Source organism: Hemicordylus capensis, chromosome 2 (assembly GCF_027244095.1).
Source record: "Hemicordylus capensis ecotype Gifberg chromosome 2, rHemCap1.1.pri, whole genome shotgun sequence".
Classification (NCBI taxonomy): domain Eukaryota; kingdom Metazoa; phylum Chordata; class Lepidosauria; order Squamata; family Cordylidae; genus Hemicordylus; species Hemicordylus capensis.
The window spans coordinates 14,837,842-14,855,622 of NC_069658.1; the positions used below are offsets into that span (position 1 = coordinate 14,837,842).

The 17,781-nt window shown below is 42.1% G+C and overlaps 1 protein-coding gene across 7 annotated transcripts in view; it reads right to left on the minus strand.

Annotated features, from left to right (window-relative positions):
* The window catches only part of MYO5B (myosin VB), a 390,467-nt gene that overhangs the window by 86,366 nt on the left and 286,320 nt on the right, over positions 1-17,781 (minus strand). For all 7 annotated transcript variants that reach the window (XM_053303356.1, XM_053303361.1, XM_053303354.1 and 4 more), the window contains 2 exons: positions 2,989-3,103; positions 198-409 (listed from right to left, as the gene is read on the minus strand). In XM_053303356.1, the coding sequence (XP_053159331.1) occupies positions 198-409; positions 2,989-3,103 (327 nt within the window). The remainder of the gene's footprint in view (positions 1-197; positions 410-2,988; positions 3,104-17,781) is intronic.

Consider the following 17,781-nt stretch of genomic DNA (forward strand, 5'->3'; position numbering starts at 1 on the left):
TGGATTACAGCATGGCTTCTCAACTTTGGGTTCCCAGATGTTGTTAGACTACAACTCTGGCCATTGTGGCTAGGGATGATGGGAGTTGTAGTCAGCAGTAATTCAGCAGATATAGATGACAGTAAGTACATAATGAACCTCTGTATCAATCTATAGGTAGAAGTCAATTCTCTTGGGAAGAGACATCTAATGTTTACCTGCGTGCCAGGTGTCCTCGGGTGTACCTCTGGATTCTTACAGCTGCCTCTCTCATTTTCCTATACTTCACCCTCTGAAACCAGCCACGTACTGTCTTCTGTATCATGATGGTAGCAGCACGGAATTTGTCAGCCCGAAGTTTCTCCAAGTATGCCACTTGGCCTGCACGGAAAAATATCTTGGTACGCCCAAACTGGAACTTGTCAGGATCCTTTCCAAAGGAAAAAAGAAAAGGAAGAAAACTGGGTTAAGAAGAAAAGCATTTGCAAGGGTCTGAGGGACAGTTTACAATTTGGTGAGATTAAGAATAAATTTTACATCTGTGCAGATCCTTCCCTCCCACCAGGTTTGGGTGCAGGGGCCAAAAAGCTTATGCACACCTGTACATAAAATATAGCCACAACTACTTTTTTCTGGATACACATGGAACTTGTAAAATTGTATCATATGCTGCTTAGCTGTGTTGTCTTGGGCACTAGCAGTGCAACTCCAACAACATTTCAGCATTAGAAATGTGGAATGAGGGGAAAATGCCTTTTCTGAAAGCTGCTTTGTAATTACTTTGTTCTCATGGAATGGGAAAGTGTCTTTACAATCCAGTGCCTTTGTAATCGTTCCATTCTCCATTTTCCGAGATAGAAACTGCTCGAAGTTTTAGGGCGGTGGTTCAGCCGCAAAGAGTGTGAGACAGAACTCAGGTTTGCACTGGTCAAGAAATGGTTAATAGGGTTTGTAAGTTGTCTTGTTGCTAATTGCCAGTTGTAAAACCATAAATTTGCTGACAGGCTAGAATGTGAAAAGAGGCCCCCCTTTCCTTGTATCTCCTGATAGCCAAGCCTGCAAAAGCCTGCAAAAGTTGCACCTTCAAGGACACAACATCTGGCTGGGATAAGGGGGGACGGCTTGCTTATCAACATGTAGAGTAGAAATGCTTCATTGTACTAGAGGAATGTTTGTCTAATTAGCAATGATTACAATATTTGTAATATGACGGACAATGATGCTAACCAATGAAACGATTGGTCCCTCGGGGATGAATGTTGACGCCCAGCTATGTAACAATGCCAAGGTATAAAAACTCAAAGCACTGGTATTTGGCGCAACTCTCTGGCAAGCCGTTAGGCACAGGGAGAAGCCACCAGCGCTGGTTTTGGTAAATAAAAGGTGATTTTGCTTCTTTCAATCATCCTTGTCGTCTGGTTTATGGGAACTGGGTTCTCCAGGTAACAGAAACACCAGTTAACATCAAGGAGAAGCCCTAGCTCAGCAGCAGAGCATATACTTTATGAACTCAAGCAGAATGGCATCAGGACGCTGCTCCTCCCTGAGATCTTGGAGAGCTGCTGCCAGTCACAGAAGACAATACTGGGCCTCAGTGCACTTTTATCCACATTCTTGCAAGCAGATAGGAACATAGGAAGCTGCCATATACTGAGTCAGACCATTGGTTTATCTAGCTCAATATTGTCTACCCAGACTGGCAGTGGCTTCTCCAAGGTTGCAGGCAGGATTCTCTCTCAGCCCTATCTTGGAGATGCCAGGGAGGGAATTTGGAACCTAGATGCTCCATCCCCTGAGGGGAATATCTTAAAGTGCTCACATGTGGTCTCCCATTCAAATGCAACCAGGGCAGACCCTGCTTCGCGAAAGGGGAAATTCATGCTTTCTACCACAAGACCAGCTCTCCTCCCAAAGTAGCTTTCAGTTACTTTGTGCATTATGTTTTTAATGTGAATGTGCAAAATCTGTACACATGCACATAAAAATAGTATTGTGTACAACAGATGCATGTTAAACATCCTATGAAATAAATACATAAAAATAATATGCATCATGGAGGTACAAGAGCCAGGGAGACAGGTTTGGACAAGACAACAGAAACTCACAAAGGGACAATGCACAGGGTATAGCAGTGCATTCAGAATATGCAACGTTTAACTTCTCTCTCTGCATGTTGCAGCCTTCTGCCAATTACATGTTGGATTATCCACATATTGGAAACTCAAAGTCTGTAGCCACTCTGAATCTAGGAGTTAAACGCTATGAAGGGGAACATTTCTGCATGTTGAAGGGGTCATCTACAGCACCACCACTGCAAGCAGAGAGTTGGTTTTCCATCTCAGAAAAAACAGCAGCACATTATGAAAAAAGTCTGAAGATCCTCAATTGCAGGTAAAGTGCCATCTTGGACTCTAGAAAGCTATCTGTATTACAAATGCAAACATGCAAAACCAAACTACATGTGCATAGAAAAACCATCAACGGGAGCAAAAGATGAGAGTTTGCCAATGTACATAATGCTGTAGGCCACTAGCTTTACCCCAAAAGAATGCTGGGAATTGTAGTTTGGCATTTTACCAAGGATTCTGATAGGCAATCCTAGATTGACACCCCACTCCAATAAGCTACAATTCTAAGAATTCTCTGGGGGGAAAGGAGTGACTCAGACTAGTAATGCAGAGATGATACCCAATTTGGTTTTAACGAGACACAAAGTGGGCAGGGAAGTGCAAGAAGCTGTCAAAATGAGCTGCAGAATTCTTCTATGCAGGAAGAATTCTTTTAGACCAAGGGCAAAATCAACAGCACCCATGTCTCATTTACTCTTTTCAGTCTTTCTGACAGAATTTTCTTCTGCAAAAAGTTTCCAGGTCCCTCTGCTTACATCAGCACTGGGTCAAATTGAGAAGTATAGAAGGAGGAACACAGGAGTGAAATTCATGGGTCTTTTTAAACATTAAAGCTATTTGGTGGAAAAAACAAAGCCAAAGAAACCTCTCTCTAGCTTACCTTAATTAGGCTTTCTAGTAACATCTTGCATATCAGCTTCTTGTCTGTCTTTTTTGAGATATCCCTTTTCTTCATAAGGACACGATACCTAATGAAGAAGTCATGATAGGTCCACCTGAAGAGAAAAGAAACCCAGTAGTTAATAGATTGCTCAGTCAAAAAACAATTGGAAAAAGGAAACAAGGAGGGGAAACCCAGATGGAAGCAGTGGCAGGAGATGGGAAGCCATAGCTGTTCCCTGAAATACACTTGGGCTGTAGAATGGGGCCTGCAACTCAGAGAGGGTAGTTTGCTATGTTAGGATGGACCCACATTTGGCAGCAGACACAGAATCCTAAAATACCTTGATGAGAGTCACATTTGGCTTTTTTTTTTTAAACTCCAGCTGAAAGAGCAAAGAGTTTCCTGAATTTTCAAGTATCAAATTAGATTCCCATCCTTTGCACAATACTTTAACTCTTGTAACACCAAAGCTTGGCTAGGAAGTGCAAGTTTTGAGTGTTCAGCTTCAGTTTCAAGGTTGGCAAGCTGAGTTTCTGGATGAAAGGCCTATTAAACAGAGCAGCATTAACCACAGAGTTTGAATCCCATAAGCATGAAACCTGTGAACTTCTTCTCACAAATAAATCTGGAAGGCCGCTTCATACAGGATGGTTTCCCTACAGGGATATCATTACGCTTAGGGCAAACGCAACTGTGCACCTCAGGTACATCATGTGGTAAACATGCACACCTATGCTGTTATGTGTATGCACAATGAAAAGTTTTTCATCAGTCAAAGTTGCTGAAAAGAAAACTGAAAGAGAAAATCAGGAGAGTCACTTTGCTCCAAAATGCATGGAGTTTATTTAAAACCACAGTAATAGAAGCCAGTTAGAATATATACTAAAAAAAGGAAAGGTACCACCAAGTGTAGGAGGATGTCAGTATGGCTAACAAGTAAAGTCAAGGAAATTATAAAGGGGAAAAAGAATTCCTTCAGAAATTGGAAGGCCTCCCCAAATGAAGAGAACAGAAAGGAAAACAAACTCTGGAAAAATAAATGCAAGGAGACAATAAGGGAGGCGAAAAGAGAGTCTGAGGAACATTTAGGCTAAAAGCATCCAGAGAAACAACAAAACATTATTTCAATACATCAGAAGCAGGAAACCTGCCAGGAAGGGGGTTGGCCCATTAGATGAAAAGGGAGTGCAAGAAGTTAAGGAGGATATGCAGGTTGCACAGAAGCTGAACAAATTCTTTGCATCTGTCTTCACAGCAGAGGATACTGAGCGTATACCTGTGCCTGAACCAAGCTTCTCAGGGACCGAGGCTAAAGAACTGAGTCAGATAGAGGTGATGAGAGAAGACATTCTAAACTGTCTGGAAATAACTAACAAATGGCCAGGGCCAGATGGCATCCACCCAAGAGTCCTTAAACAACTTAAGTGTGAAATCGCCGACCTCCTTGAAACAAAACCAAAAAACTTACCCCTACAATCAGGCTTTGTACCAGAGGACTGGAAAGTAGCCAATGTAAAACCAATTTTCAAAAAGGGACCCAGGGGAGATCTGGGAAACTACAGGCCAGTTAGCCTCTGTGCCATGCAAATTGATGGAAAACATTATCAAAGATAAAATTGTTAAGCATATAAAAGAACGGGTCCTGCTGAAGGAGAACCAGCATGGCTTCTGCAAAGGCAAATCTTGCCTCACCAACATTTTGGAGTTCTTTGAGAATGTCAATATGCATGTGGATAAAGGTGATCCAACAAAATGGCAGTACTGTGTACAGTTCTGGTCATCATAACTCAAATTATATTATAGAACTGGAGAAGGTGCAGAAGAGGACAACCAAGATGATTAGGGGCCTAGAGCACCGTCCTTATGAGGTAAGGCTACAACACCTGGGGCTTTTTAGTTTAGTGTTTTTTTTTAAAGGTTGAAACTAAAATTTTAACTTAGGAAAAAAGATGACCAAGAGGTGACATGATAGAGGTCTATAAAATGATGCATGGTTTGGAGAGATTGGATAGAAAGAAATTGTTCTCCCTCTCGCATAACACTAGAACCAGTAATCATCCCATGAAACTGATTGCCAAGAAATTTAAGACTGACAAAAGGAAGTACCTTTTCCACACAATGCATAATTAACCTATGGAATTCTCTGCCACAAGATGTGGTGACAGCCACCAGCCTGGATGGCTTTAAGAAGGGTTTAGATATATTCATGGAGGATCAATGGCTACTAATCTGAGGACTATAGGCCACCTCCAGCCTAAAAGGCAAGATGTCTTTAAATAACAGTTGCAGGGGAGCAAAAGCAGGAGAGAGGCCATTCCCTCACCCCCTCCCTGTGGACGTCTCGGAGGCATCTGGTGGGCCACTGTGTGAAACAGGATGCTGGACTAGGTAGGCCTTGAGCCTGATCCAACAGAGCTGTTCTTATGTAGCTTCTCATTGTGTGCAGACACTCCAGAATACTCTATTCCGCTTAGCATTAACCACAACTAAAGTTGGGACCAATCCAAAACATGGTTGAGGTACACACAGAGTAGAATGGGGGGGAAATTCACACCTCATGGGCTGCTCCCACAACATTAACTATGGTTAAATTTGACCATGGCACTATTTTTAGCAGTGTTCCAGGTACCATTCTCAGCACTGGTTCTGCCTGCCTAAGTTCTTGGGTACCATAAGCAGCCCCGGTGCATCTGGGGATTACTAGTATGCTCTGCTAGACAGGTTGCAACTTCCAGGCACACCTGAGCCTATTAACCAGCCAGATGTTATGCTGTTCCTTCCAGTGAAGACATATTTTATAAAACTAACAGCATTGAATTCTGAAAAGCCAGGTAACTCCTGATTCTACTAGGTTCTCTGCTTGTCTCTGGATCTGCCTGGTGTGTCTTTGTAATAAAAAGCAGACAATCCTAACTAGAGTCTCAGCCCCTCTAATTCTTGAAATGGAGGCACTTTTTGCTAAAATATAACAGAGCTGTTCTTTCAAGTTGTGCGTGTGCAGTCGGCGGGGGCAGGGGCGGGTGGGGATGACTGAATGGTAATGTAACCAGTCATTAAGCACAAAATGCAAGCAAATGTGTAATGCACTGAACTTTATTCTTCAACAGCTGTGCCATGTTCCTAAACACATAAACCCGGACAATCCTGCTTTCTAACAATTTTCTCCATTGAGAGGACATTAGCCTTTCATACCTAACTGATGCATCTGCAAGATAAGCTCTGCTGCTTTCATGTTAAAACTTTGGTTTCAGATTAAATCTCTGGGTAAAGACTTCGAGGCAGCACTGAGCCACGGACAGTGGCAAAGTTCTAATTCAAGGAGCTGGAGCACTATATTTTATGCTCAGAAAAGGCATCTCCTGCCATCATATTTAGATTTAGAGCTTGCAGAGTGGATTCTGAAATTGGCTCACTGTCTGCCAAGTTTCAGCCCACTGCAAATTAAAAACTGAATTATGGACCCCTCAGAATGAGCCTTTTAAATAGAATCGCTTGGCGTTTCTAGGGCTGCCAACTGCTGCAATAATTAAATGTGCGCAAGTGCTGAAAAAGAATAGGGGGAGTGAACCTCAAAGCCTTGCAGAACGGCTGAATGCTGGATGAGTCAATGCCTAAGAAGCCAGTAGCCTTCTGTAATAGCTGGAACTTGCATGCCAGCAAAAGTCAAAGAATTAATCATATTTTGCTTCCTTTCCCAAGTACACTCCCCAGACTTTAATTCTCCTCCTCTTAAATGCCAACAGCATGTTGTGTAAAAGGAACTCTGGAAAAAATAAGAGTCTTCATCCAGCAACCGTCAACAATGAAGAAAAATAGTCCCAAAGTCAAAATGATGCTGAAATGCCTTTTTCTTTTCTGCAGAATTTGGCTACTTTCAGGGAGGTTCTTGTAGAACAATGGCTCAAAGCAAGCATGGTGGATGTGTGGCCAATTGCTTGTGAGATATGCAAATTCCCTCCTCCCATCCCAGTTTTGACAGTCTTGATTGGCCAAAGGGATGTTCACCTACCACAATTTGTCCAATCACAGTAGCTTCATGGGCCAACTCCCAGTTCCCAAACATGTGTAATCAGAGCTTTTTGCACTGATAACCAATAAATCTAAAAGTATGGTAATCTGCATACTTTCAAGATTCAGATTTCCAAATAATAACAAATATTTATATACCACTTTTCAAGAAATGGTTCCAAAGCGGTTTACACAGAGAAATAATCAATCAATCAAAATAATGTGAATTTTCTACCTACACATGACAGCTAACAGCTTTTTAAAAGTATTTATTATTATTATTATTACATTTATATCCCGCTCTTCCTCCAAGGAGCCCAGAGTGGTGTACTACATACTTGAATTTCTCTTTCACAACAAACCTGTGAAGTAGGTTAGGCTGAGAGAGAAGTGACTGGCCCAGAGTCACCCAGCTAGTTTCATGGCTGAATGGGGATTTGAACTCGGGTCTCCCCGGTCCTAGTCCAGCACTCTAACCACGACACCACGCTGGTTAGAGTAAAGAAGCATTTGTTCATCCAGGCTTTTAATTAATATTGTTTTAATGGTTTTAATGCTGTTTTAAAATATTGTATTAAAAATTTTAAATTGTTGTAATGTTCTAAACATTCTGTTTTTGTTTTAACTAATGTTTACTTTCTGCTTTTATTTTGTTGTAAACCCCCCGGAGACAAAAGTTTTGGGCGGTGTAAAAATATGTTAAAAAAAGGAAGGAAGGAAGGAAGGAAGGAATGGTAAGGCTATGAAGACTGTGGACCAAGAGACAAAGTCACAGAAAAATTCATATTGGTTTTAGTGGCTTTGAGAATTAAAACATGGGGAGAGCCCAAAGTGTTACTGAACTGTATATTTAATATATAAATAAATTGTGGCTAAATAAATAAACCGTGGATAAGAAATCGAGCTGTTATATCCACTTGGGATAGCCCCAACAGAAACCTTTATTCTCTCAACTCCAGCCCTTAATTTATAAACAGAGATAACAGCCCTGATCTACCCCACAGGACTGCTGTGAAGATTTCTGTATATGGAGCACTTTAAACTCTCTAAAAGGCTATATATAAAGGCTTAAGTTGAACTATTGAACAATGGAACTTCTACATGATAAACCTCACCAATGAGCAGAGAAAAACATTATTTCATACTTGTGTGTCATACAGGGACAACATATCTAATGCCAACTTTCAGACTGTCCAAAAAGAGTCCTCTTCTCCCATGACCACTCCACATCCTCGGTCCTTCCTTTCTCTACTACCTTGCCACATCTGGATGAAAAACTTGTTCACATTGTTTTTGCACAGGGAATACTAAATGTAGTGCTGAAATAACTAATTGAAGAAAATACAGAGAGCAACCAATCATGGAAATACTTTGCCCCTGTGACAATGGGGAGGTAGAACCACAGAGCATGTACTCTTCTCTTGCCCCTTCTATAAGGACAATCGTGACAAGTTTATACTTCCACTGCTCCTCAAGTACCCTGGCTGCCCTAGTCAATCTTACACATGATGCTGCTTTTGAATGAAGATCGGACCTTCACGTATAACACTGCCAAGTTCTGTGCAGCAGCATACAAGATCTGCCAGGCTCTGATGGCCAGTCCATCACCATGTATTAGTCTTGTACTGATTTTAGCCACTATTTTACTTGCCTGCTTCACTGTCAGCTAGTTATCCTGTCCTATATATTTTTGTCCTATATACCCGTCTTCTGATTAAATATTTTACTTTTTATGCTCTCTTAGATACATACAACTTTGAATATAAATGTAGTGATCTTGTACTCATACTTTTGCTTCTGTTCTCTCCCTATTTTAATACATTTCACTTTAGTAATTACAGTTTATAATCTCCAGTAATTATTAGTAATTCTAGAGTAATTGTTTTATAGTAATTATAGTTTATAGTAATGTTAATGTAATAATGTAGTAATTTTAATGTAATATGGTTTTATTGCTTTATAATCTGTTCTATCCTAATATATGTTTTCCCCATAATTACTGCCTCACGCTATTGTATGCTGGTCTTGGACCGTAATAAAGATGATTGATTGAACTAATTGAGAATTTCATTTTACACAGTTTAGTGTGTCGGCATGAAACAGAAAGTGTATATATTGCAACAGAATTATTAGAAAACATGCTAAAGCTGAAGGACACTGTGGATTCTGCTTCCTTCAAGATTTTCCTATTATATTTAAATGGAAACTAAACAAGAGAATAGGCTGGCCAGGTATTGGGAACACGTTGGTATATAAGATATCATGTCTCAGAGCAAGAAGGGGTAGACATTTCTCTTACATTTCTTGCAAATCAATGGCTGACATCCTGACCAAATTACTCCTAAGTACTCCTACTGAATTCAAGTACTTCTTTAGAGTAACTCCTGAATAACGTAAGCTGGATGTCAGTCAAGGAGGCATTGGTTAGACCACTCCTAAAGAAACCATCCTTGGATCCCTTAGTGATGGACAGTTACAGGCCACTCTCCAATCTCCCTTGGTTGGGAAAGGTGACTGAGAGGGTGGTGGCCAACCAGCTCCAGGCAGTCTTGGAGGAAAGTGATTATCTAGACCCTTTTCAAAACAGCTTTAGAGCTAGCTATAGGGTTGAGACAGCCTTGGTTGGCCTGATGGATTACCTTTACCGGGGAATCGATAGAGGGAGTGAGGGAGGATACCATGGTATCCTTCTGGATTGCTTCTCGGGTAGATTCCAGATGGTGAAGCTTGGTGACAGTTGCTCCTCTAAATGGGAGCTGTTATATGGAGTCCCCCAGGGCTCTATTCTGTCACCAATCCTTTTTAATATCTACATGAAACTGCTAGGTGAGGTCATCAGGAGTTTTGGTGCTAGGTGTTATCAGTATGCTGATGATACCCAAATCTACTTCTCCTTTTCATCTTCAAGAAATGGCACTCATTCTCTAAATGCCTGCCTACAAGCAGTAATGGGCTAGATGAGGGAGAACAAATTGAAGCTGAATCCAAGCAAGACAGAGGTGCTCATTGTAGGGCAGGGGTGTCAAACTCAATCACATAAAGGGCCAAAATCTAAAACACAGGCTAAGTCGCGGGCCAAATTTTTTATTATACTCACTGTTTGGGACTGGGTCCTTCTGCCTGTGGCGCGGTCAGGCACTTGTGTGGAGCACCTTGCTCCAACCTAGCTTTTACACTGGGACTGGGTCCTTCTGCCTGCAGCGCAGTCAGGCACTTGTGTGGAGCGCCCTGCTCCTACCTAGCTTTCTGGGACTGGGTCCTTCTGCCTGCAAATGGGTACTGAGGCAGCGCGGTCAGGTGCTTGGATGCTGCACAGTCACAGCGGGCCACATAAAATGGCCAGGCGGGCCAGATTTGGCCTGTGGGCCTTGTGTTTGACATGTTTGTTGTAGGGGCTCAGAATCTGAGGGGTGAGTTAGATCTTTATGTGCTGGATGGGGTTACACTCCCCCAGAAGGAGCAGGTGCCCAGCATGGGAGTACTCCTGGACCCAGGCTTCAACTTGGTATCTCAGGTGGAGGCCATGGCCAGAAGTGCTTTCTATCAGCGTTGGCTGATTCGACAGCTGCGCCCATTCCTTGAAGAGGATGACCTCAAAACAGTGGTGCATCATCTGGTAACCTCCCGGCTGGTCTACTGTAATGCGCTCTATGTGGGGCTGCCTTTGTACGTAGTCTGGAAACTTCAGTTAGTTCAGAATGTGGCAGCCAGATTGGTCTCTGGGGTAACTCAGAGAGACCATATTATGCCTGTTTTGAAACAGTTACACTGGCTGCTGATATGTTTCCAGGCAAAATAAAAAGTGCTAGTTATTACCTTTAAAGCCCTGAATGGCTTAGGTCTGAGTTATCTTAGAGAGCACCTTCTTCTACATGATCCCTACCGCACATTAAGGTCATCTGAGGAGGTCCGTCTCCAGTTACCACCGGTTCGTCTGGTGGCGACTCAGAGGCGGGCCTTCTCTATAGCTGCTCCTGGGCTGTGGAATGCACTCCCAGCAGAAATCCATAATTTGAGATCATTACTGTCCTTCACGAGAGCCCTTAAAACCTGTTTGGCTTGGCCTTCCAGGGTTTTTAAATGATTGACAAACTGTTTTAGATTGTTTTAAATTGTTGCCCTGATTTTCTAGGGTTTTTAAAGCTATTTGAATTGTTTAATTTCATTGATATAGAGATATGCTGAAAACCAGTCTGCAGAGACACTGAAACTTTCAGTAATGGATTTTGTCACTTCTGAGTATGCACAGCATTAAACAGTTGTGAAATTGGGTGACAAATGGATCCAGTTTGCATACTTATAAAAATGGCCATATTGTTTCATTAGGTTGATTACAACCAAATTACTACTTCTTCATACAACAAAATTTTGATGGAATTCATTATCATAAGATGCAGTGATAGCCAATGATTTAGATGGCATTAAACATATCTCTCAATAGGTATTGATCATGATAGCTACATGGGACCTCCAGGTTGAGAGGCAGTATACCACTAAACAGGGTTGTCAGAGGGGCCTTTGCTCCATGTGCCGACATTGAGAGAGGCTAAATTGTTGTGCACGTGAGACAGGGCCTTCTCTGTTGTCCCCAGGTTCTGGAATGCTCTGCCAGGGAAGGTCCACTCTTTCGCATCTCTGGCTGCTTTTAAATGACAACTAAAGACTTTTTTGTTTGTTCAGGCTTTTACCCCTTAGAGGCTGCCAGGTTTCTCAGCTTTCTTGCTTTAATGGTTGTTGTTTTAGTGTCAAACCTTTTACTGTTTAACTGATTTTAAGGTCTTAAATGTGATTTTTATTAAAATTTATTGTATTTTAACTTTTGTAAACTGCCTTCAGATGCATTATGAAATGTGGTATAAAAACTGAAGAATAAATAAAACAAACAGTCATGTTGCCTTCGTGCCCTACTTGTTAACTTCCTGAAGGCATCTAGTAGGCCATTGTGGGAGACAAGATGCTGAACCAGACAGACCGTTGATTTGATCCAGCAATACCTGTCTTTGTTATTCTGAAGTAAGCTGCAATCCTAAGCACACATTTCTGAATTTTTTTTTTACCAAATTCAATGGAACTTGAGAGAAAAGCCTACACAGGGATAAATAGCAGGCATTCATTTAGACTGGAAAAAGTAGTAGGGGAACTCTAGGGCACTATTAGGACATGGACTTAAATCTACTCTCTTCCCCTATGACCCAGCACTGAGAACCAAAGCTGCAGTCAGTCTTTATTAGTACAGCCAATGGCCAGAATTACAAAAATAAAATCATTTAGAATTAACAACTTCATTCCGAGTAACACCACAAATATAACAAAATTTAGCAACATTGAATAAATTCTCCTCTTTACAATCCTTTAAAATTAAATTTGAACCAAAGCTTCAAATCTTTGTCATACTAAAGTGTGATGGAATGTTGGTAACCAAGTATTACAACCAGCTGCAGGTACAATTGAAGAATGTATCTGTAATAGGAGGCCAATACATAAAGTTGGCAAGGAACACTAAAAACTGTTTGCTAAAATCCAGAACTCTTAAATAACATAATTTTAAAAAGATAAATCAGGTTTGATTTGTAGCTGCATTAATTTATGGATCCCATTTCCCCAGAAAGGACCACAGGGCAGCCGAAGGCGCATTACAAAAAATCATTCTGCAGAGAGGGGTGCCAGTGGAAAACATCTCAATTATGTATGTGCAATGTCTGTAAAGTTTAGCAGCTGTGATTTCTATGCCAAATGGGTACAAGGCTGCAGCATCCAGCAGACAGCTCAGATGAACAGAACAGGCATGAGTGAGAAGTCTGGAACATTCAAGTGACAACCCAAACCGCTCCTGGCAAGATGAGTTTACATATATTAGTTGAGGTGAGCTTGGAAACTGTAAGGACAAGTCGGCAATCATGTATATCTCTGTGATATAGGTTTAGAGAAATATAGGGGATTTTCTTTGGGTATACTTTCTATTTTCACAGGCCATAAAATGCTGGTGTTCATCATAGTTTTGAGCTGCCATTTGCACAACACTGTTGTTCAAGTAAGAACTAATCTGCCTACTTTCCTTTCCCTATCCCTAGAACTGGACTAAATTTGATCCAAATTGGTTAGGCAGTTCACAAGTTAGCCCACTTGCACCTCAAACGTTCATGTGTCCACCAGCTTGAATCAGGGTGGATGACATCATTACAAACTATGCCCTTGAACCATACCTATATGTCCCTACACCTGTAGCAAATCTGGTTCAAATTGGTTAGATGGTTCACATGTTAGTCCACTTGTGCCTCAAATGTTTACGGGTCCACCATCTTGAACTGGGGTGGATGACATCATCACAAACTATACCACTGAGATGTCCCTACAACTGTGCCAATTTGGTTCATATTGGTCCAGGCACTGTGAAGTTGATCTGGGTGGGTGGGGGTGGGGGTGGGGATGACAGGTAATCTCATAAACTTACTGGAAAGTAGGCTAAAAATGCTGGCAATGTAGAAAGGAAGATTTTTAAAGGCATTTCTCTGAAATGGAGGCCACAGATATATGAAACCTATCATAAGGCTGTGTTTACATGGCACTAAATAAAAAAAATTAAAACATGTATGCGTACACACATGCTAGATTTGGTAAGATGCATAAATTAAACCAAACATGCATAATTGCTTTGAATTTGTATAATTTATTCTGCATAATTTATTTTCTGCTGGTCAAGGAATGGGGCAAGGACTTACTGCAGGGTATTGAAGTCCTAAATCCAATCTTATTCAGCCACACAGATGGCCTCAGAGTTCAGCAGCCAAGGCCCATACATTTCAAGCATGGCCTTTCCAGTCATAAAAACCAGAAACTTTTAAACAAAGAAAACGCTGCATTTCTCAGGAAGCTGAATTCTGCACCCAGTATCACATTCTGTGCTTATTCAGCACTCCTGCGGGAATAGAGCTATGGACACAGGCCTGGAAAGTAGCAAAGCCGATAAAGGGCAATTATAATTTAATAAGTAAACTCCAGACACATTTCAAGCCGTCCATCCAGAGAATTTATTCAGCAATTAGCTAGACGCAAAGTTGCATCTCCTTATAACATTATTCAGAAGAGCAGTCATGGTTGGAGTCACAGCTTCTACACAGGAAATATTAGAATGAGATGCAACTTTGTGGCTGGTTAACTGCTGAATAAATTCCCATGATGAGGACAGCCGAAACACGTCAGGAATTACTTATTGAATTGTAATCACAATTTATTGGCTCAGCCTCATGCACCTTTCCAGATATGAGTGCAACCTTCTTTTTGGTTTGTAATGCAAACAGCTCTGCTTACCATGGCTAAAATGGCCACTGGCTGTATTCATGCACATCTGGATGCAATGTTAATTGCATCCAGGCCATTGCTGCTCACATGCAGGAAAAACTGACTGTGCGAACTGGCCCAATGAATTTAAGGTTTGAAAACAACTCAGCTTCCCAACTAGCTATCGTAATGTGTGAGGTTTCAGGTTTTGAAGTAGTAGGTTCAAACCAAAGGGAACACACAAATACACTATTCATTTGGATGTTCCGGGTGCCCCAATTCACTCTTTTATTATTCTTCCTCCAGGTTCCACAGTCCAGTCGTCTGCATGAGTTAATGTAGCTTAAACCATTTGCTATCACAAGCTTATATACATGTCTGTGAGGTGGGTGCCCCAAGAAAAGAACCTGGCAAGCAGTGGTTAATGTCAAGGGCCTAGTAGAGTCTAGAGATTGACCAGATGAAGCATGACTGGAACGAGCAGGTAGTACGAGTGGAACCATGGAATGAGAGGGGCCTGGTGGGGAAATGTGGGGGTGGCTATATGAGTAAGAGAGGGAGAACTGGCTTGAAGAGATGATTGCCTGGACTTTATAGGCGGAGACTGACTGACAGCTACTGTATGAGGCTTAGGCTGAAGGTACCACTGAGAAACCAGGGCAGCAGACATATCTTTAGACCAAAGCTTAGCATTGGAGGTCAAGAAGAAAACAGGGATCTGAGAGAAGAATCCATTATTTGTTTTAAAAGTAAAACAAATCTAGATTTCATTGAATAGACACATATACTGAATGAGTTCCATGAGTTGACCAGTGATCTGGAACACATTTCCCGACAGCTGACATGGGTCACTCAATGAAATGATGAACAGCAGATGCAGAAGCGTACCTACTTCACACATGCACACACATGTATGCAGCACTTCCTTTGATCAGCAAGTTCAAAATGCTGCAGCCAGATCGCTTTTTGGTTCCAGAAGCTGCAAGATTCACTTGCTGTTGGCACCAGCTGTCAACCTGTTTCCAGGCTAAACTGAAAATGCTGGCTAAGACCTTGAAAACTCTTTACAACTTATGCCCACTTTGTGTCTTGCCCTCAATAGAAATTTCACTGGTGGCAACCCAGGACAGGGTCTTCCTGGCATCAGCTGTAAGGCTTCCTAGAAGGCATCTGCCTGGCGATTGTTGGAATCATAGGAACATAGGAAACTTGCCATATACTGAGTCAGACCATTGGTCTATCTAGCTCAGTATTGTCTTCACAGACTGGCAGCAGCTTCTCCAAGGTTGCAGGCAGGAATCTCTCTCAGTCCTATCCTGGAGAAGCCAGGGAGGGAACTTGAAACCTACTGCTAGGGAACTTGAAACCTTCTGCTCTTCCCAGAGCGGCACCATCCCCTGAGGGGAATATCTTGCAGTGCTCACAAATCAAGTCTCCCATTCATATGCAACCAAGGCAGACCCTGCTTAGCTATGGGGACAAGTCATGCTTGCTACCACAAGACCAGCTCTCCTCTCAGAATCAGAATGAAGGGTTACTGTATATAGTCTTTGGTCTGATTCAGCAAGCCAGTTCTTATGTCCGAGTCTGGCACACACTTAAAAGCACCAACTTGCTCTTCTAGGAGCCACACACAGGAAGAGTTTGTGAATGATTGTTCAGCAACCCAACTATTCAATGTCATGTTCTCTACAGATTAGCTTTCAGTGTAACCAGCTTCTAGAAAGAAGACAAATTGATTCAAAATGCTCTAAACAAAATGGCTGTGAATGATACACTGCCGACTTCTCAGGCATGGGGCATTCATCATGGTACATTCCAATAATGAATGTACTCCTCTGTGACTGCACAATGCTTCAAATTGAATGATACATTTTCAATGTATCATTGAAATTTACACCGTGTAAATGCAGAAATTGAGTACTTCATAATACAATGAAACCACAACCAAACACATCTCTGTACCCCAGAGGTTATGGCTTTTGCCAAATCTGTTGCATTTAAGGCTCCCCCAATTCGGGTCATGGGTAGAGCTAACAAAATACCCTCATTGTAGATTCTGAAAATCCATCCTATCAAAAAAATCACATTAATATATAATACTCCGGATGGAGGGGCAATTGTGACTTCAGTCAGTAGAGCATTTCATTAAATGTTACAGCTGTTTTGTTTTAAGTCCCTTTTCATTTTCAAAAGTTACAATTTTATGTTGGGTTGTAGTCAGTGTTCCATCTAACAGAGATTCCCAGATGTTGTTGACTACAACTCCCAGAATCCCCAGCAACAATGGCCTTTGTCTGGGAATTATGTGAGTTGTAGTCAACCCTGTTAGAGGGAACCCTGGATGTAGTAAACTAGGAGTAGGCACTGTGCTGCTCTCCAGATGTTGCTGAATTACAACTCCCATCACCTTCAGCCACAATTTTATTACAGCTGGTGATTATGGGAGCTGTAGTTCAGCAACATCTGGAGAGCCACAGTTTATTTCTAACTCTCTGAAAAGCAACTTTGCCTGTTTGGGACACATATGGGCCAAAGTAGACATGTACTTTTCACAAGGTAGGGTAGGATTTTCTGAATGATTAGCACATCCTCGCTGAAGCATGCATCATATCCTATTCGAGAGTGCGGACTGGCTTGCCATGGCACTTGAGGCTATGGTCCTTGCTGGGGAGGGGAGAGAGAGAGAATATCACTGGTTTTTTGTTGCTTGCGGCCAATTATATCATCCAATATTATTATTTATTATCTATATATTTCATTCTCTAAGGCATACTTGTAGCTACCTGTGGCTAATTCCATGCATGGCAGCTCTTACGGGAGACACCAAAGGGAGCTGCCGGATAGGTTAGCCACAGGACGGGTGGGAGGGGAATAAATGGTGGCAGTGGCAGCAGCCGGCAGGGTGGGAACAGCACCAAGAAAATGGCAGTGGCGACGGGTGGAAGGAGGCAGCGGGGACGTGGGGGAAACGAGGCGGCAGAAGGTGGGGGGAGAACGAGGTGGGGGGAGGCGGGGAAGAAGGAGGTGGCAGCAGGCAAGCAACAAAATGGTGACAGTGTGTGTGTGTGTGTGTGTGTGTGTGTGTGTGTGTGTGTGTGTAGACAGGCAACAAACTAGAGGCGCTGGTGCTCTGAGTCTGGCCCAGCTAGTTTTATTTAAAAGTGCACTCTTGTGTTTAAGGAACACACGAACAGGGATTCCCAACGTGAGGTACTCCAGATATTGCTGAACTACAACTTATTGTTTCCTGTCAAAGTGTTGCCCAGTTTCTTATTGCTCTCACAGTGCTGGCCGTTGTCCAAAAAATTGGGACTCTTTCCCACTCTGCACCATTCGCTTAATTGTGGTACATATTTCACTTACCGGAAATCTTTTACTTTATTCAGGCAAGTTATCCTGTGAGGAGTCTGCTGATCCAGAGCCAATGGATGGATGGCCATGGCCTCACCCACATGGCTGAGGAGATGTAGCTAAGGAAAGTAACTGAGGTGGCAGACAAAT